The sequence below is a fragment of the Spermophilus citellus genome, assembly GCF_964194105.1.
Source record: "Spermophilus citellus genome assembly, chromosome: 6".
Classification (NCBI taxonomy): Eukaryota; Metazoa; Chordata; class Mammalia; order Rodentia; family Sciuridae; genus Spermophilus; species Spermophilus citellus.
Genome location: NC_138187.1, coordinates 89,864,700 through 89,884,558, shown reverse-complemented (window position 1 = coordinate 89,884,558; position 19,859 = coordinate 89,864,700). Strand labels below are relative to the sequence as shown.

The 19,859-nt window shown below is 41.7% G+C and overlaps 2 protein-coding genes across 7 annotated transcripts in view; one reads left to right on the top strand and one right to left on the bottom strand.

Annotated features, from left to right (window-relative positions):
* Window positions 1-697: 697 nt before the first annotated feature.
* ANKRD16 (ankyrin repeat domain 16) lies at window positions 698-11,164 on the bottom strand. Of its 2 annotated transcripts, XM_081299309.1 has the most exons (7): window positions 10,119-11,164; window positions 8,843-9,063; window positions 7,970-8,012; window positions 5,482-5,590; window positions 3,461-3,622; window positions 2,300-2,378; window positions 698-896 (listed from the first exon to the last, which is right to left on the bottom strand). In XM_081299309.1, the coding sequence occupies exons 1-7, from the start codon at window positions 10,430-10,432 to the stop codon at window positions 739-741; spliced, it is 1,086 nt and encodes a 361-aa protein (XP_081155435.1). In that variant the 5' UTR covers window positions 10,433-11,164; the 3' UTR covers window positions 698-738. The 2 variants fall into 2 exon arrangements, with proteins under 2 accessions (XP_081155435.1, XP_081155436.1); XM_081299310.1 differs by lacking the exon at window positions 2,300-2,378 and having other exon boundaries at window positions 10,119-11,163.
* A 182-nt stretch (window positions 11,165-11,346) lies between these two features.
* The window catches only part of FBH1 (F-box DNA helicase 1), a 56,941-nt gene continuing 48,428 nt past the window's right edge, over window positions 11,347-19,859 (top strand). For 3 of the 5 annotated variants that reach the window (XM_081299304.1, XM_081299307.1, XM_081299303.1), the window contains exon 1: window positions 11,347-11,502. Coding sequence is in view for 2 of the 5 variants with exons in the window: in XM_081299307.1 (XP_081155433.1) it covers window position 11,502 (1 nt within the window). In the remaining 3 variants the exon portion in view is untranslated. Of the gene's footprint in view, window positions 11,503-11,567; window positions 11,797-13,017; window positions 13,119-19,859 lie in introns of those variants that run through there. The other 2 variants (XM_081299305.1, XM_081299306.1) reach the window with 2 other exon arrangements.

Sequence of the window (19,859 nt, the reverse complement as noted above, 5' to 3'; positions counted from 1 at the left end):
AAAACTTTATATTCTAACTAGCGGTATTTAGAATATAGAAAAGTTTTCATGGGGCTGGGGATGTGGCTCAAGCGGTAGCACGCTCGCCTGACGTGCATGCGGCCCAGGTTCGATCCTCAGCACCACATACAAACAAAGATGTTGTGTCCGCTGAAAACTAGAAAAATAAATAAATATTAAAAAAAAAAAGAAAAGTTTTCATTAATTCTTTGTAAGTTTCTGTTTAAACACATAATAAGCATTTCCTAAGAAACCAAAGTCGGATCATTGTAATGGCCAAGTAAAAGTTTATGAAGGAAGAAGTTGAATAGGTCAATTATGTTTTATGGCTCAAGCTAATAGCAATTGATGTTATCATTGCTTTACCATATAGTATTTATCATAATACACTTCATAACAGTGTATATGTTACATTCATGCATGTTATATGCTTCTCTAAGCATTTCAGAGACTGACTTAATAGACATTAGCAACTTCTACTTTAAGGATAGAAAAACAAGAAATGTGGACTATGAAAAGTTTGTAATTGTGCTGGGGATTGCACAACATGTCAGTCATGGAGTCAGGAACGCAAACTCCTAGCCATCCAGGAAGTCCTCAGCAAGAGAGGAACATGCCGAGGGAAGGCAGGAAGAGAAGAAAACACCAGCTACTGAACACTTTCAATGAGTCTGTTAATGACTTAAGAAGCAGGATATCAATTATCACATACTTTATTGTCTCCTTTAAGAAACATCCTTATGCCACCTCACTGTGGTCAAAGCCCTGAAGGACACCTGCGGTCTTCGTGAGCTGCTGGGCCAGGGTTCCTGTTATGTCGGCAGAATCCTTCAGCCCCAACTGCAAGAGAAACTCCGCACAAACCAAGTGCTGACCTGCACAGGCCAGATGCAGGGCTGAGGGGAGACAAAATGACATGGATTTAGAACTTGACCCCCTACAGCAATGCTGACCTCATAAGTCAACTGTACCCAACAAAAATTTTGGTTCATTCAACAATTCGTATTTTATACTTTTCATCCATACCCATGACTTTACTATATTGGACTTGCAGTATTTTTTTTAACCTGATTGGGTTAAAAGATTTTTTTTTTGGAGGTGGGGAATACCATGGGTTGAACTCAGAGGCACTCAACCACTGTGCCACATCCCAGCCCTTTTTTGTATTTTATTTAGAGACAGGGTCTCACTGAGTTGCTTCGCACCTCGAAATTGATGAGGCTAGCTTTTAACTCCTGATCCTCCTGCCTCAGCCTCCCAAGGTGCTGGGATTATAGGCATGTGCCACTGCACCCAGCCAAAAGATTTATTTAAAGATAACAAAACCAGTTAGAGAGGATTTAAAGAACCTTTTCTAAAGCAATGGAATAAATTAATGAGAAATAGGAGACTGATCCTCCTCATCTTCACTCCTGTGTGCCATTCAAAGGCAGTCTCAATGGCATGGAAATTTTTCTCAATGTTTTATTGAATTCTTTTTCTAAGTAAAAATCACCATGAATAAGTACCACATGACAAAAAGAAAACATGTTGGCCAATATTCCCTTCAGGTGTGTTGAGAGTCTAAGAGCTTCATTGCTTCTGTGCCTAATCTTCAGGAGCTAGCCTGCATAGCTGCCTTTCCACCCCTGGAGCCAGAATCTATCATCTGCAAGCCTCTGAAGCATAAAGATCTCAGTAAACCGTTACAGGATGGCCTTTGGCTCATTGAATACTACTTAGAGGGTTTAATTCTAAAGTCCAAGTTTAAACTTAAAGTTCTGAGTGGGATTGGGGATGTAGCTTATGGTACCCACCATGCACCTCAGCAAATACCTAGCACACAGAGGCACCAATTCCCAGCACCAAAAATAAAAAAGAGAATTGGCTTTAAGAATATATTTCTGAGACCTTGCTCTTGTCCACCTCAACAGCAGGTGTCCTCATGAATTAGATACAAAGTGCTTTGATGGCACATATTGCTGTGGTTTAAAGTAACAGTAAAAAGGGCAGTGGTAATGAGCAGTGGTCATCATCATTGTCATGATAATAGCAATAGGTTTATAATTTTGCAAACAAAGGAAAATTTATTTTGAGGAAAAGTTACTGGAAGAAAAATATTAAAACCAGTGTGTGTGTGTGTGTGTGTGTGTGTGTGTATGTGTAGTCTTGTATTACCTATGTGATTATGAGGATCAAACCCAGGGCCTGTGTCTGTTAGGCAAGTGCTTTACCACTGAGCTATACATAGCCACACCACCTCCAAACCCCAAACTAATGCTTTTAATATAAAAGTAGGTGGACTATTTACATTTAATACCTGATCGATTTCTTTCATCTTTAGAGTTGATATCAGCACCCAAGGACAAGAGAGTCTGAATCGTGCTTGTATGTCCTTCCTGGGTGTTGAAATAAATTCATTACCACTGTGATGAGAACAAAAGAAAACCTTTACACACAAACTCTGGTGCATATTTGGCTCTTTTTAATAGTCAACTCCTAAAACCAAATTTTCATACTTAAGGAAAGACTCAGTATATCACTCTCAAATAATAAAAAAAATCTTGGCAATATTTAATTATTAGGATATAGATGATCAAGTTTGTACGCCAGATTATTAACCTAATAGAGTTGGGTTTCTGAAAATGTAAGAATTAAAAATCTTATGATTTACATAGAATCCACAATTTCAAAATTTCCCAAGGAACCATATGCTTTGCTATAATCTTTAGGGTAGAGATAAATTACAAAAGATTGTAACCTCTTAGAAAAGAGAATTCTATTATGGCTAGTGTTATCATTTATAAATTTTTTTTTTTTTTTTTTTTGGTATTGGGGATTGAACCTAGGGGTACTTTACTACTAAGTTACATTTCCAGCCCTTTTTACTTTGCTTCAAGATCTCCCTGAGTCACTCAGTCTGTTAGTATGTGGAGAGACCAAAATCAAGGATTCAGCTTCTATCTTTCTATGGAGGAAACTAGCTTTCTTCCTTTGGTGGTGACCACGCAGGAGAGTGTAGTTGATCAGGGGGAAAAAAATCCTACTTTTAGAAAAACAAGCCAAGGCAGGCAGCCACTGAATAATGTGTAGGTAACACACAGGACTCAAGAGCAGTTAGAACAGCTCCCTTTCTACTGAAGAAATTTTGCTTATCTTCAGTGCTTTTACATTGGAGAGAGCAGTAAATACAATTACTTTGCTTCAGTTAAAGATCTTAACTTCTGAATTCCAGGGTAAGACTAGAGAGCTATAAACTGCATACAATGAGTCTTTATCACATTAACATTATTCCTGAAAACAAAAAAGTTGGAAGGGAGGCATAAAGTCAGGTTTATATTTAAAGAGAGAAAGGATTTGGGAATCAGGAACATGGGCAATTTCTTTCATAGAGATGGAGCCAAACAAAGCAGGACCAATGGAATAAATGGAATAAAGCAAGCCTACATAGGCAGAGACAACATCATGAGAACAAATCTACCTTAGCTGCAAAAAGAAGTGCTGTGAGATGGGTTGCTGTTGCTCTTGTATCTACATCAACACCAAGATCAGACACCAGGAATCGGACGGCTTCGTCTTGCCCAGTGACTGCTGCCCTGTGCAGAGCCTGAGACCCCAGGCTATCCTCAGCTGAAAAGCAAGCCTAAGAGAGAGGAGGGAAGAGCAACGGTAAGCAGCAGAAAAACCTGGGTCCATATACCTGATAACATCTGGCAGTACTTATTTACTTAGTTGTCTATGTTTCTCTGGGCAGAGGATACAGAGCTTTTGTCTAAAGGACTCTAACCATAACCAAAAAAAAAAAAAAAAAAAAAAAAGGTTAAGAGCCAGTGTTCATAAATACAGTTATTAAATATACATTGGAGATAAGATAGCCTGTTCAACAAATGGGTGCCGGGAAAACTGGAAATCCATATGTAGTAGAATGAAATTGAACCCTATCTCTCACCCTGCACAAAACTCAATTCAAAGTGGACAAAGGACCTAGGTGTTAGACCAGAGACCTGCACCTAATAGAAGAAAAAGTAGGCTCAATTCTCCACCATATCGGCTCAGGAACGGACTTCCTCAATAAGACTCCTAAAGATCATGAAGTAAAATCAAGAAATCAATAAATTTCTTCTTCACAGCAAAGGAAACAAGAATGTGAAGAGAAAGCCCATAGAGTGGGAGAAAATCTTTGCCACCTGCATCTCAGGTAGAGAATTAATCTCCAGGATGTATAAAGAAGTAAAAAAAACTCAACACCCAAAACCCAAATAATCCAATCAATAAATGGGCAAAGAAACCGAACAGGTACCTCACAGAAGGAGAAATACGAATGGTCAAAAAATATATGAAAAAATGTTTAACATCTCCAGCAATTGGAGAAATATAAATTAAAACTACACCAAGATTCCATCTCATTCCAATCAGAATTGCATTTATCAAGAATACAATAAATGTTACCATGAATGTTGGTGAGGATGTGGGGGAAAAGGTTCACTTACACATTGATGATAGAATTACAAATTGGTGCAACCAGTATGGAAAGCAGTACAGAGTTCCCTTAGAAAACTTGGAATGGAACCATCATTTGACCCAGTTATCCCACTCCTTAGTACTCAAAGGACTTAAAATCTGTATACTATACAAATGCAGCCACATCAATGTTTATAGCAGTTCAATTCATAATAGCCAAGTTATGAAACCAACCTAGGTGCCCCCAGGGCAAACCTACCTTAAGAAAAATGTGGTATATATACATAATGGAATATTACTCAGCCATAAAGAAGAATGATATTATGGCATTTGCCAGTAAATGGAAGGAACTGGAGAATATCATGCTAAGTGAAGTAAGCTAGCCCCAAAAAACGAAAGGCCAAATGTTCTCTCTGATATGTGGATATGTGGATGCTAACACACAATAAGGGGGATTAGGGAATAATGGAAGTTCATTGGATTAGACAAAGGGGAATGAAGGAAAGGGAGTGGGGATGGGAATAGGAAAGATAGAAGTGGACATAACTTTCCTCTGTTCATATATGAATACACAACGAGTGTAACTCCACATCACATATGACCACAAGAATGGGGTCCTAATTAGAATACGTTATACTCTGTGTGGGTAAAATGTGTCAAAATACACTCTACTCTCACGTATATCTTTTTTTTAAAAAAGCCTATGTTCCATGCTATAGTGTCAAAAGCACTGTAAGAGTCAGTTTGTTACTATTATTACTATCAAAGACCTACTATTTATTGAATACTTAACTTGCTAACTGCTCTGTGTACATGATATTATTTCATCCCTGTAGGAACCTCCTGAATAAATGGAATTTGTTCCCATATTATAGAAGGGAACATGATATACTGATGCTTAAAGAGGCCAAGGGGTACCATGAGGGGAACTTGCCAGAGCTGGGGTTTGAACCTAGAATCTGAATAATGATTCAGATTCTTATCCTATAATCTAAAATTTGTAGGAAGAACCACAGGAATAAAACAAACCCATTTTTATACCTTATGCTTTTTGAGGAGCAGTCTGGCTATGTCGATGTGTCCACACTGAATTGCATCCATAAAAGGGGTGACACCACAGCTGTCTTTGCAGTCTGGTTCATACTGACACCTAGAGCCAAAACCCCAAATGACAGAGCTAAGAACATTCATCACTTCAAACACAACAGGCATGTGTGTTCTCCCTCTTCTCCCATCTCAGTATCTCAAATGAGCCCTGGACCTTCAGGAGTACATGTTGATCTTCCCCAGAAAACACGCTCATGTCCTAGCCTTCTCTGACCTATTCGATGGCACCGTCTCCTCTCTACTTTGAAGCCTGCGTCCTTATTCCTGCCTTTCCACTACTGCCATCCTTGTGGCTCCTTATCTCTTGTACCCAGTTACCCACATCTCTTAATTCTGAAGTCAAACCACTTTTAAAACTCTGTACCCTTCCCTCTGCCTCTGCTTTCACTCTTTAAGACTAAGTCAGTTGGCAAGAGCCTCCCAATGTTCTTGGCACCTTGACACCTGCCTTGCTCTGCCATTCTCCATAGTAACCGTGGTCCTCCCTCCACAATGCAATGGACAAAGTCATTCCTGCTTAAACCATTCAACTGCTGCCCACTGCATGAAAGACAAGACCTCAAACCTCACATGACCTCCAAGGGCCAGAAGCATGTGGCACCTGCTCATGCCTCCAGCTTCCCCCAACCCTGGGCTTGCCATGCTCCCTTCTGTTTCCTGGTCATCACATTGTGGAGCCCTTTCCTGCCTCGGCATCCACTGGGCCTTCTGCTTGAAACATTACAGTTCCACTCTTCCCTTGGTCAACTCAAACTCTTCCTTCAAGTCTCATGTGAATGGAACTTTGACAGAGGCCTTTCTTTACCACCCCCTAATCTACACAAAGACTTGGATTGTCTCCTAGTGTTCCATACTTTTCCTTTGTAATATTACACTTTGTAATTCTATGACAATTATTTGTGGGATTATTCATCTATGCTTGCTTCCATACTAGCCTACAGGTTCCACTAGAGGAAGGACAGTTTATCATCCAGAACCTAATACATGAAGATGCTTGAAAACATTTCCTAAATAAATAAAAGAAAGAATACTTATAATCTGCAGACAACCAAGTATGTTCCCATTAGGCAACTCCCCCCGCTCGCTCCTGGCACTGTAGGGCCAGTGTTAAGTGAATTTTAAGTGCTTTTCTCTAATGATATGCTAACCTCAGGTCATCTCTTTCACTCTGGCCTCAATTATCATTTCTATATCTAGGAGCCCCACATTTCTATCTCTGCCCTTCTGTTTCTCTAACTCCTGCTTGAAGTTTTTAATTGGATACCCTCAACATGTCTACAGGTGAAATTATCTTTTACCCCAACCTACTTCTCTGGTGTTCAATGTCTAAGAAAGTCACATGTGTACCACCACCTTGAAAGTCATCTAGACTTCCCATGGACACCTGAAAATCATCCTTAAAGCCTCTCCTCCTTCATTCATGTATTTATTGTGGTGCTAGAGATTAGACCCAGGACTTTGCACCTGCTAGGCAAGCACTCTACCACTAAGCTAAGTCCCCAAGCCCTCCTTCATCCCTTTTGTTTTTCACTTAAACCTACACAGTCTACTTCTTAGACATCTCCAGATGTTTTTCTTCATCCCTCATCATCTCCCCAGCCTAGCTACTATCATTTCTTTCCCATTTCACTGCACCAGTCTCCCAAATGGAAAGTGCTTTGGAAAGCACCTTCCTACCACCCCTTACCCCATTTTGTAAACAGAGGATTGAGGATCTTTGAAAATAGTTAATATCTTATTATCTCTTGACTCCAAACACTTCCATATTATCTCATGTACTTTGAACAAAATCTAAACTTTCTAACAAGGTCCACAGTAAGTATGCTCCCTTCACTGTTTAGGCTTCAGCACATCAGTTTCTCACAAGTCCTACAGTTTTTCCTGGCTCAGAGTATCCACAGATGCTGATACCTCCATCTGGATGTTCCTTTGCCTCCAAGTTGCAGCCAATTTGTATTCCTCCTTCAGGTGAGAAATTCAGTATTGCTGGGTCCTGAGATCCCTACTCCTAGGCAAGTGAGCCTTTCTGTTATTTGCTCCCTTAGGGATCCTGCAACTCCTTGCAATGCTAATCAGACATACAGAGCTTATCAGTCTGTCTTCTTGCCAGTCTCTGATTCCATGAAGGCAGAACTGTAACTGCCTTGTATCTGTTGTAGCCCCTCTATTGATACAGAGCATACTTTATATTAGGCACTAAGTGAACACATGTATGTTAGTTGAATAGAGAAACAGATGATTTTTCCCTCATCTGTTTGATAGCTATTTTGGTTTTACAGTCTAAGAATTATCTACTATGTCCTGTGTTCATTTTTCGCAAGCTTAGTTTGTTTCTTAATCTGCTTGAACTTCTTATGTAAGGCCAATATTAACTCCTTGTTAGAACTAAAATATTTTCCTCCAATTTACTGTTTGCTCTTACCTCTCAAGAAGCACCTTTACTGCTTCTAAACAGCCATGCATTGCTGGGAGAAGAGAGTTGAGAATTAGAGCTTTTTAGTGCATACATAAAATGCTTCTTGACTGGGGATGTAGCTCAGGGGTAGAGCCTTTGTCTAGCATACATGAGGCCCTGGGTTTGATCCCAAGCACTGCAAAATAAATAAATAAATAAATAAATAAATAGAAAGAAAGAAAGAAAGAAAGAAAGAAAGAAATTTCCCCTTCTGGCTCTCCTCTCTGCCCCATTCTTGTGTGTTGTGTGTGTGTATGTGTGTGGTTCTGGGGATTGAACCCAGAGCCTTGTGCATGCAAGGAAAGCACTCTACCAACTAAGCTATATCCCCAGCCCTCTGCCCCCATTCTTATCATTGTGACTTAAAGGAAGGAGCACCTAAATTGATTGTTATTGTCCTAGAAAAATAAAAACCAACTGGATAAGCAATATTTAAGTCAGCTTTTTCACATCTATGACCAAAAGGCCTGACAAGAACTATTTTAGAGGAGGATTAGTGTATCTGATGCTCACACTTACAGAGTTCTCAGTCCACAGATAGCCAACTTTAATGCTTTGTGCCCGAGGTAAGGTAGAACCTCATAGCGGAAAGGAGTGACTGCAGAATGCAGTTCAGGACATGATAATCAGGAAGCAGAATTCCACTCACCAGGGACAAAACACAAATCACCAAAGTCATGCACTCAATGACCTATCTCCTCCAAGGATGTTCACATCCTTGATCTCTATTTTCTCAAATTGTTCATTCCTCTGTGGGTGACTTCAACAAGATGTTGGGCAGTGCTGGCTGAAGCAGGCTGCACACATGGGCCTGCATCTACACAGAGCTGTAGATTGTACCTGCAGTGTGCAGAGGAGTTCTTCTAATTTTGCTCTCTGTCTTCCATGCATCCGGGCAAACAGTGAGCAGGTACTGGAGGATCAGAGGGTCACCTTCTCTACTGGCAATATGGAAACTGTTCCAACCATCTTTGTTCTTCAGGAGTGGATTGGCTCCATGTTCTACAAGGTCCTGGATCACCTCAAGATTCTTCCTTGTGCAAGCCATCATCAGAGGAGTCCTAAGGCCAACCAGGATAAGCTGTCAAATGAAGGCAGCTAAGACATTAGCAGCAAGGTACCAGGTTTTTGGGAAAGGCACATCCTTGGCACAGTTGGGAAACCTAGAGAATTCAGGGGACTGGAAAATAGTTTTGACTGGCAACTTGCCTGCTGTGAGAAGCCTGGGAGAAATAACAAAAGGGAAATGATGGTGATTAATGGAAACCTACAGCAGGGAGGTACCCGAGAGGCAAAACTGTTTATGAGCCAGGATAGAATCAATTATAACAGAGCTAATAAAAGCCATAGATGATCCTCAAAACATAACTAAGTCTACTTTTTCACCACAGTGGGGAAGATGTACTTAACTATATGGCTCTCTTCCTGCTGCAGCAGTGGTGGGTTTGCAGTGATGCGGATGGAATCAGTGCCTATTACCTGCTAGGAAACTGCTCTACCACAGAGCTACACCCCTAACCCTCTTTTATTTATTTAAATCAGATCAGGAATCACTTGAAGGTAGGCACTTCATAGAGTTGTAAACCTTAGGTTCTTCGATTTGAAGACACCTTATGCAGGAGGCACTAAAAATAATGTTAATTCAACAAAATGGGATTTATTTATGTGATGGTACAGTACCTTGACAGTGGTGGTTATGCAAGGCCTCACTTGGTAACATCACATAGGTTCTACTCACAGCACATGTGTAACTGATGAAATTTGACTATTTGTATGGATTGTAATAATGTCAAAACAAAGCAAATGGGGTAGTAATGTAGCTAGACAAAGTGCTAGAACTTCACATCCTGGAGCTAGGAGCACTGCACACAATTCACTGTTTGATTATATTTCATACTGTCTCACAAAGGGAAGTTATTGTCCTGTTCAGTTAACCCCACGAGGGCAGGAAGGTTAACCTTGCTGGACGACCTTGCTGCAGAGCAGGTCTCCAGGATGAAAAACTAGCAGCCGAGAAAAGCTATACTGTCAAGGGGACAGACTTAATAAGTACACGAAAATCTGATTCTGCCGGAAGTGACAAGGTGGAATGGTTTTCTGGATCCCGGCCACCTACCAGTCGGCTTTCTTCAGGCTATCCACAGCTGCCCCTTGAGCCAGCAGGTAGCGCACGCAGTCCCGGTGGCCCATTGAGGCAGCCTCGTGTAGAGGCCTCTTGTAGTCTCGGTTCGCGGCCTCAATGTCCATGCCCCAGGCTTCGGCCAAATAGGCTAGGATGTCCCGGCGCCCATGACGGGCTGCACAGTGGAGGAGGGTGTCCCCGCCCGGTCCTCGGTAGCCTCTAGCCTCCTGCAGCTCCGCCTTCAGGGCAAGCAGCTGGCCCTCTTGCACCAGCCTGCAGAGTCGCCGCGGATCCCCGGGCCGAGCCATCACCTTTGGCCCCGAACGAGTGGGAGGGACCCCGAGCACCAGTCCTCCTCAGCTGGGGCCCCGCTATCGTAGGCTGGGCGAAACTGAGAAGTGACAAGAGATTCCGCTTTCTGAACGTGACCTTCCTCTGCGACGATGTGCCGGTGTCCAGGCCCGGCCCGATTGGGCAACAGGAGAGCAGCTGCCCCCAACACCCTCAAGCCACTGGTTCTGGATGTGGGGAGGAGCCGCGATTCCCAGTTTAGGGTGGTGACTCCTCAAGGGGACAGGAGAGTCGGCGATGAGCACGCTTGTGGGCCACTCTAGTTGGCCCGTTCCAGACTCGCGCAGTAGTCTAGGCGGAGCCCAAAGGTCAGGGTGTGGGGTGTGGTGCTCTAGCACCTAGCCGTGAAGTGGGACGGAGAAACACAAGCAGCTTGACCCCGACCCTGCACAGTGCCGAGACAGGGGTAGCTTCGGAGGAACCCGGGCCGGACCGTGGCCTGCTCTCATCGGCCGAGCCCATGCGGCTCTTCCTCCTGCAGCCTGGCCGGCCCACGTCGGCTGTAGGGATGAGTGAGGGGCTGCGGCGCGCTGGGCCTCCCACTGCAGAGGTCTGACTCCTACGGGCGGTGTTCCTGTACTCTGCCCACTCCTCACCCAATCAGCAGTGGTACTTGGCTACCTCCCCGCCGCTACAGCTGTAGCTCCCGCGGGAACCCAGGCAGCTCTAAGGAACTCTGGGAAAGTTTCCCCTAGCCTCTCCGCACGAGCGGAAGCACGGACAGGGCGTGGCTCGCTGGCGGAGGCCGCGTCCTTTACATTCGTGAGATTCTATTGGTTACCGGGGCCATCCGTCAGCCTGTTCCTCCGGTTGCGAGTCTCTATTGGTTCTTGGGGCCGTCCGTCAGCTCTGGCGGCGGGTGCTTCCCTGGGCTGAGGCGGGGCGGAGCTCGCGGAGGAAGTCGGTGGCTGTCTCTGCTTGCTGTCTGGGACGGAGGAGGAGCTAGCTGCGGGGGACGCTGGGCTGGGCGGCCAGCGGCGCGAGCCCTGAGGCAGCGTTGGCGAGGGCCCGGGTCCGGAGTGCCATAGTGCGTGAGACCGTAGACATGGCAGGGAGTCTAGGCAGGGATCCGTGACGTGGAAACTTAACCTATGGGGCTTTGCCCGGGGGTCCGGGCCTGGGGGGTGGGGCCCTAAGTCAGAGGGCGGGGCGGGGTCGGTGGAGGGTGAGTGTAAGGGGCTTCTGGCAGGTGCTGGCGTAGAGATGTGCGCACGGGGGAGGCCCGGGCGCCCGGTGAGCTCGGGCTAGGTCCCCGCCCCCACGGTGCTCTCTGAGGCCCAGGAAGGGCCAGCTCGTCGTTTCTCTGGGGCTGGTGGAGGAGGTACGGGGACGTGGTCTCGGTTGCTGGCTCATCTACTCTGATGTTTTGACCTTGGGCAAGTCATTTTCTGCTACTCTGTTGCTTCTCTTTCCCTCCCCCTTACCTGGATATAAGAAGATTAAGGTGAAGTGGGCAGGCCTTGGGCTTTGGAAGAATTCGTTGAGATTTGAGTGATGGAAATGCTTAGGTTAGATATGTGTTCCTTACCCGACCTTAGGAAGAACTAGTCATTTAACCTCCTGGTGTTTTCAGTTCCTTTAGGACTAAAAAAGGGGGTCGCAATTATATGTTAGATTTAAGAAGTTATTCTTTCCGTTTTGGTATTGCACTCTGATTTACAAAACACCTGACATTCGATTTCTAACCCACGAACATCATTCTGGTTTTACAGGTGGGGCAATTGAGGCCTAATGAAATTAGTGATTTTAACAAGATATGGATGATAAAGTCTTCTAGAAGGAAGAATAGCACCAACTGTTGTGTGTGCAAGTGCCAGATACTGCTAAAATAAGTGGGAGATAAAATGAAAACTCAACTGTGTGATCATGACAATAAGCTCCCTTTACTAATAAGTATATTCAAGTTGGTTTATTTCCTGAATGGTATGGTTTACTGGAGACAGAACGGGGTCAAGTTTGTCAAAGTTTATTGATGCTTATCCCTTCTCCAAAGTGGGATGAGGTTACAAGATGATCAAATACCAGTGCTTTTAAGTGCAAAAAGTTTTAAAACATGCCAAGCGATGTGTTACTGCAGCTGTTAGAGTCAGTGCAGATTTGAAGTTGAGGTGTCTGGTAAACTTTTTGCTGCTAGTGCTTCTCTCCACCCCATTGTCTATACTAGTGCTTCTCTCCACCCCATTCTCTTCTCCTAATTACAGATAACCCCACCTTCTCTTGCCTTTTGTCTCCAGTTTCCCTGTTTTTTTTTTTTTTTTTTTTTTTTAAACAGAGTCTAGCCATGTTGCCCAGTCAGGTCTCGAACCCCAAGGCTCAAGAGATCTTCTGACTTCACCCCCTGAGGAGCTGGGACTACTGATGTGTGCTATCATGTCTGACTCAGCTTCCCTATTTGTTTTTAAATTGAGGCACATGTTTCACAATAAGGAGGAATATTTGAATCCAGGATAATTAATTTTTTTCTTGTTTTTTGGTACTGGGGATTGAACTCAGGGACACGCAACCACTTAGTCACATCCCCAGCCCTTTTTGTATTTATTAGATACAGGATCTCACTGAATTGCTTAGCACCTCACTTTTGCGGAGTCTGTCTTTGGACTTGTGATTCTCCTGCCTCGACTCCCTGAGCTGCTGGCATTACAGGTGTGTGCCACTGGCCCGGCAATAATTAATTATTTAATTGATATTCCAATTTGATTCTGTCTATCCTGTCTGCTTTATGAACTTAGCTTTGGTCTCTTGTCTCCCTTTGAGTAACTAGATGATGAAGTATGTGAATTTGTGCCATAGTGTCTGTGATTTTCTGGAGCAAAAGCCTGGTCTGGAGGGTGTGTGTGTGTGTGTGTGTGTGTGTGTGTGTGTGTGGTCTCTGCAGTAAACTTATCACCCAGTTATTTCTGGGTTCTAGCTGAATTTTTTTTCTTATTAGGTTGCCCATTTCTTTTGTGCAAACTTGGAGTTTGTGGTTTGCCCTTTACTGTCTCACTTCTGTAATTGTCATTGGTGTTGTGAATAGCTACTTGACTGTTTTTCCTTTTTCTTGAACTGTATTGCATGGATATATAGCACTCAACTTGGTCACTGAAGTACTGATGATTTGATATTGCTGATTTGTAAGTACACCAGACTGTTAGACTTCAAATTCTAATTTCAAGTTTGTTTCCATTATCTTTTTTTTCTGCTTACCATTTCTCTCTATCCTTTCTAGGCTGATTCTTTTTTTGGGAACTGAATATGAATTCTGTCTTTGCTCTTCTGGCTGTGAAGTTACCTAACTCCTAGAAAATTAGCTATCATAATACCACAAGTCTTTTATCTTCATTGACTGTTCAGATGCTTTTGAGGACCAGTCTCAGTCAAAGTATCTTTTGGAGCTTAACCTGTATTCTACAGATACTTTTTTTTTATGTACCAGGAATTGAACCCAGGGACACTTAACCTCTGAGCAGTATCCCAGCCCTTTTTTTGTATTTAATTTAGAGACAAGGCTGAGTTGCTTAGGGTCTTGCTAAGTTGTTTGAGGCTGTCTTTGAACTTGCCATTCTCCTGCCTCAACCTCCCAAGCCACTGGGATTATAGGCTTGTGCCACTGCACCCAGCCCACAGATACTTTAAAATAAAACAAATTATTTGCACAACTGGAGCTTTAGATCTCCCTTCACTACAGGAAAAAAACAAAACATAAACCTATTTCTCCTTTTACTCTTTAATATGGTTAATGAATCATTTTTCTTAATGTTCTCTTCATCTTGTCAAAAAAACCCTTGTTGATATTCATCTGTCTTCAGCTCAATTTCTGTTGCTCTTAGGCTTTGCCAACTCTCACATTGGTTGGTAGAGTGACTTTCTGACTAGTTTTCCTGACAGTCTTCATGTCTGTCTAAAATTGATTGTGTAATGATCCTGCTTTAAAATAAATGACACCCCGAATTGCCTCCATGACAAAGTCCAGTTTCTTTAGCAAGGTGTTAACAGACCTCCATAGTCTAGCTTCAGATGCATTTTCCGGTCTTATTTCCCATTATTCCCCATTAGTGAACCTCTTATTCTGACAGAACCCACCTTTTTGGTCACAACAGTGCTTTACTTTGCCTCTTGTGTTCTTGCACCTTTTTTTTTTTTTTTTTTTTTTTTTTTTGGTGGTGCTGGGGATTGAACCCAGGGCCTTGTGCATGTGCGGCTGAGCTACATCTCTAGCCTGCACATATTGTTTCTTCAGCCTAAGGCTCAACTCTTTGTAAAACCTTTCCCATCTTTTCTAACTCTGTTTACTACAATAGTACTTGTTTATGTAACATATTGCTTTATGTTTAGTAATTTGTGTTTTGGTAGTTGCCTTATGGTCTGACTTATTCATTTTTATATACTTAATGTCTGAAATAACATTTAACATCAAGGATACCATAAGGAAAGTCTTCATGGAGTTTATAATGAAACTGGGACGTAGTACATATGTAAAAGTAGTTGTGGAATAAATTGATAGTAGAAAAGGACTTTCAAACATATAAAGATATATTTTAGACAGTAAATAGAGGTCTTCTTGTTTTTCCTTTCTTTTGTTATTCCGTTCCTTGTGAGGAATATAGAGAGAGAATAGCCCAACCCATCCTATTTCAAGGGAGCAGGAAGTATTTCAGAGTATGAGATGATTCAGGGAAGAGTGAGCCTACTGACTTGGGCCTTTGAGTGTAAAAAGAAGCAGGATGTAGTGGCTGGAAGGGACCTGGCTTTGTGTCAAGAATGATTGTATCAGACAGTGGAGCTAGGGCTGTGTGTTCTCTTTCTGTGCTTGTTTCTTTTAGAACTAAGGGGGAGATATTTTGAAGCTTTTCCATTTGAGTATACAGTAGAAGTGATATTTTTCTTGCATAGTATTTTCTGCATATCTATTTGTTATTAAATTTCTTTGGTTGGGACATTTCACAGTGATTAAAAGAGTGATATAGGAATTAAATATGAGTGTTTTGAAGCTGTTTTAAAGCTTTCTGGACACAGAAGGGTGAACATTACAGTAGGAGGCACTCTATGCCTGGAGAGCCACAAGACCTAAGTTCTTGCTGATAATCTTCTCCCAGCCCCAGTATAACTGTGGCACAATCATGGAATTGCTATGGAGATAAAATAAGAATATAGGGGGACTAGGGTTGTGGCTCAGAGTTAGAGCGCTCGCCTAGCACATGCAAGGCCCTGGGTTCGATCTTCAGCACCACATAAAAATAAAATAAAGATATTGTGTCCATCTATGACTAAAAAATAAAATATTTAAAAAAGAATATAGGAATAATCTGCAGTAGCTATAAAGCACTCAGTTATTAAGATCATTTAAGATTCAAAAGTCAGGGAAGACAAACTCAACTTTAGAAGGAAGCCCTATAGTTCTGTAGTTGTCCATTTAAACAGCAGTTATTTATGAAACAGTTTATGTATTGGGCACTGGTGATGAGTAAGTTTTTGCTGTTTACGTTATAACATAGAGCTCTTAGCCTATGAGTGGAAGACATATTAAATATGTCCCTAGATAAGTAATTGCTATTAATATAATAATAATACCAACAATGCAATGAAGATATATTAAATTTATAATTTGTATAAGGTACAAATTAAATTCTTAGGACAAGAATTTTTACAAATGTCTCAGAAGGACAGGGAGGTTTTATTACTGCCAAGTGCTGGTGAGTATTTTAATTACAGTGCTGGAGATAAGGATAACACACATTTATTTGTGTTTAAGTTGGGTTATGGTTTCACAGGCTGCACTCAGACCTGTCAAGCACCAGAATTTTACTATTATAATAATGGACTATGTCGCAGGGCACCTCTTTTATCTCCATAGGAGATACCAGACCAGGTATTGATTTACTCGTCTTTGCACACCTGTCCATCAGAAGGAAAGTGAGAAGCATGTGGAGAAACTAGCCAGATAAGGTTAGGTTACTTTAAATTATCATTAATTAGCAAAATTAGGTATGGAATTATGAGCAATTTTTCCAGTAAGGGACATTGTAGAAGTTAACTTGATTCCCCCCCCCACACACACACACACAGTTCAAGTAGTTATTTAATGATAATCAGTCCCTCTAGGAATTCTGGGCAGTTACTGTTTTCATCTTGTCCTTTTAGGTTTGTAACCTATAAGTTCAAGAGGACTTTTTGGTATGAATTCTAATGAGTAAAGATAGGGAAAGAAAGGAAATTATGATCCTGTAATGGTTAGGTTAAGCATTGCTGCAATAACAAATATATCCAAACATGAAATGATCTCACGATAGAAGTTTATTTCTCAATTCCATAATAATCTAAGAAGGTTCCAGATGATGGGGGTTGTTGGAAGTGTTTTTTTTTTTTTTTTTTTTTGTGTGTGTGTGTGTGTGTGTGTGTAGATGTTTTGTTGGAGAGGAGATGTTTTTAAAGCAGTAATCTAAGGTCTCAGGCTGTTAGAGGCATTTCCATCTTGAACATGTAAGGGTAGCCTGAGGAATCAGCTGCCCAGTTAAGTTAATTGGCATAGTACGGAGGACAGGTCTGAAAAAGGCACACACTGCTTTTATTCATACTGCATTGGCTACCACTCAGTCTTAAGATGCCTCCAGTTGTACACAGAACTGGAAAGTGTAGATAGTTTGTGCTAAGGAAGAAGAGGAACAGAAGTCTGCCCAAAACCCAGAATACTCGGTTTCACTTTCTGTACTTGTTTTGTAGGTTGTTTTTCAATAAAGAAGTTTAAAATAATGAAACCAGACAAAAGAAAGCATAACTGAGTAATTAAACAACATGTTTTTCGTTCAACAAGTATTTAAATATTATCTGCAGTGCTGTGCTAAGCCCTTTGAGGGATAAGTGATGGTGAATGTGATCCTTACTTTTAGTGCAAGTAGTAGAGTGTGAGTAATGAGTATAGTTCAAGGGAGACTGCGGAGAGCCTGATCTGCTCCATCAGGGATGCCTAGGGAATGATACAGGGTGGAGCAGGTTGGATGAAATAGACTGTCATCCAAGTGAAGAGTTTGACATTTGGAAAAGAGCCAAACCGCAGGTAATGACTGCCTTAAAGTCAGCAATGACCAGGAAGGCAGAGGTGCCAGTGGTCCACTGAGCTGGAGCTGAAAGCTAAGGGTATTAGTAGAGGAATATCGGTTATTAGAAAGAGGGACCCTAGAGTAGGGGTCAGAGAAGTCACTCTAAGAGGGCCGTCCCATAAAAAGCAATATGGGAATGGGCTTACTCTGGCCTGGGCAGAATTGGTTTTGTTTTGTTTTTGCTTGGTACTGGGGCACTTGCCATTGAACTACACCCTCAGTCTTTTTTACTTTTTATTTTGAGACAGGGTCTCCTTAAATTGCTTGGGCTTCCCTAATTTGCCCAGGCTGGCCTTGAACTTTTGATCCTACTGTCTTCACCTGATTACAGGCGTGGCCACCTCACCTGTCTGGGCAAAGTTGTTTGACAAAATGGTTTTCATACATTGTCAGTTTTTTTTTTCCTTTTTCTGGTCCTAACACCTAAAGGATATGACATTAATTTAAGTTTGGTAGGGATACAGGGGTACAGATCCTTTGGTATGGAGAGAAATAATTTGAGCATTTGGGGGGGGGGGGTCTCACATGTTTTGGAAAGCCTCATGAGCAATTCTAGCCCTTTCCATGCATAGGAAACCTAGTTTAGACATGGTTTCCCTTTATCTGTGTACATTTTTCATGTAGCATTCTTTAACTTCACTACTTAGAGTCACAAACAGCTTCTAACAACACCCTGTAAAAGAGGTGTTAAGTACATTCACTGTCTAGGAGGGAGGAATAAAATTAGGTTTGTGTGACTCAGGGAAGAAAATTATATGGAAGAGTCAGCATTTGAGCAATTTTTATTTTGATAAAGTTTTATTTGAAATGCTTTTTAAAAAGGCATATTAATAAGAATAAAAGAATGATTGAAATTTTAGTGTAGGTTTTAAAAAACAATTTAGCAAGAACACTAATGCTATCAAAATATAACTCATGTACCTTTTAGGAGACGTTCAGATTGGTATGGTAGTCATGTAATTCTAAGAGTTTCCTTGCTAGGTTTTGACACAGGTATAGAGGTAGGTTTTGTTACCCTCACTGTGGGTGTCACAGTACTCACATATTATAATAGGGTTTTTTGGATTCAGTGTGACAGGTTATTATACTCCCCATTTTCATAAATTTTAGTAATGCATGTACCTGCCTGCAGGAGGTGGTCTTCTAACAGACTACCTGGCCTCTGGGTTGAGGCTTTGAGGAGGTATTAAATGACTTAACTTCAGAACAGATAGATTCAGGGCTCATAGCTCTCACTTCAGTGTATGACAGCACTTATCTCCAAGGGACCTGAGATGCAGTTTAGTTCTCCTGTTTTTCATATGTAAATCTGATGAAAGTGCCAGCTCTATATGCCTGCAAGTCATGACCATTTCCAGTGGATAATAGAGGCAATTTGTTAGTACACAGAAGCCATGTCTCCCAGCTGAGGTGCCCTCCTCCTCCAGTTAATCTTAGCTCCTTCTATAGAGGCTTCATATCAGAAGTACAGAGGAATGTATCAGAACTCTCTGGAAACAAAACACTTTGTTCTAAAGTTCCCATTAGCTCTCTTATTCTTGTGCTTTTATTATATTTCTGCAAACATGTAACCTTCTCAATAAGCATTTTGAATTCGAATGTATTTTATGAAGTAATACATAAATAAAAATATATACGTGTACATATACCTGCATAGACCTCACAAAAATATACCTATCTCCCCCCCCCCCCCAGTTTCTTTTAGGAATGAACACCTTGGATGTACCTTTAAGGAGGTCTCCCAGTGGGTCTGCCCTTGCCAAATTCCATGTTAAAAGTCTTGACCCCTTTTACCCTATCCTTCTGGGCCATCTTTCACTCATTACTTATTTATTTTTATTATTTAAAAATATTTTTAGTTGTAGATGGACACAATACCTTTGTTTGTTTATTTAATTTTATGTGGTGGTGAGGATAGAACCACATGCCTCACATGTGTGAGGCAAGTGTGCTCTACCACTGAGCCACAACGCCAGCTCTCATTATTTATTGAACATGTGTTCTTAGTCCATTCAAACTGCTATAGTAAAATTTCTATTATAAACTGGGTAGCTTATAAACAAAATAAGTGTATTCTTACAATACTGGAAACAGGGAAATCCAAGAACAAAGCACTTGCAGATTTGGTATCTTGTGAGGGCTCACTTCTTGGTTTGTGGGTAGTATCTTTTCACTTTGTTCTCACATGGGTGAAGGGGCAAGGGAGCTCTGTGGAGTTTGTTATATAAGCACACCAGTTCAATTCACGAGGACTTAAGACCTAAACACCTCTCGTAGGGTCCCAACTCTTAATATTATCAGGTTGGGA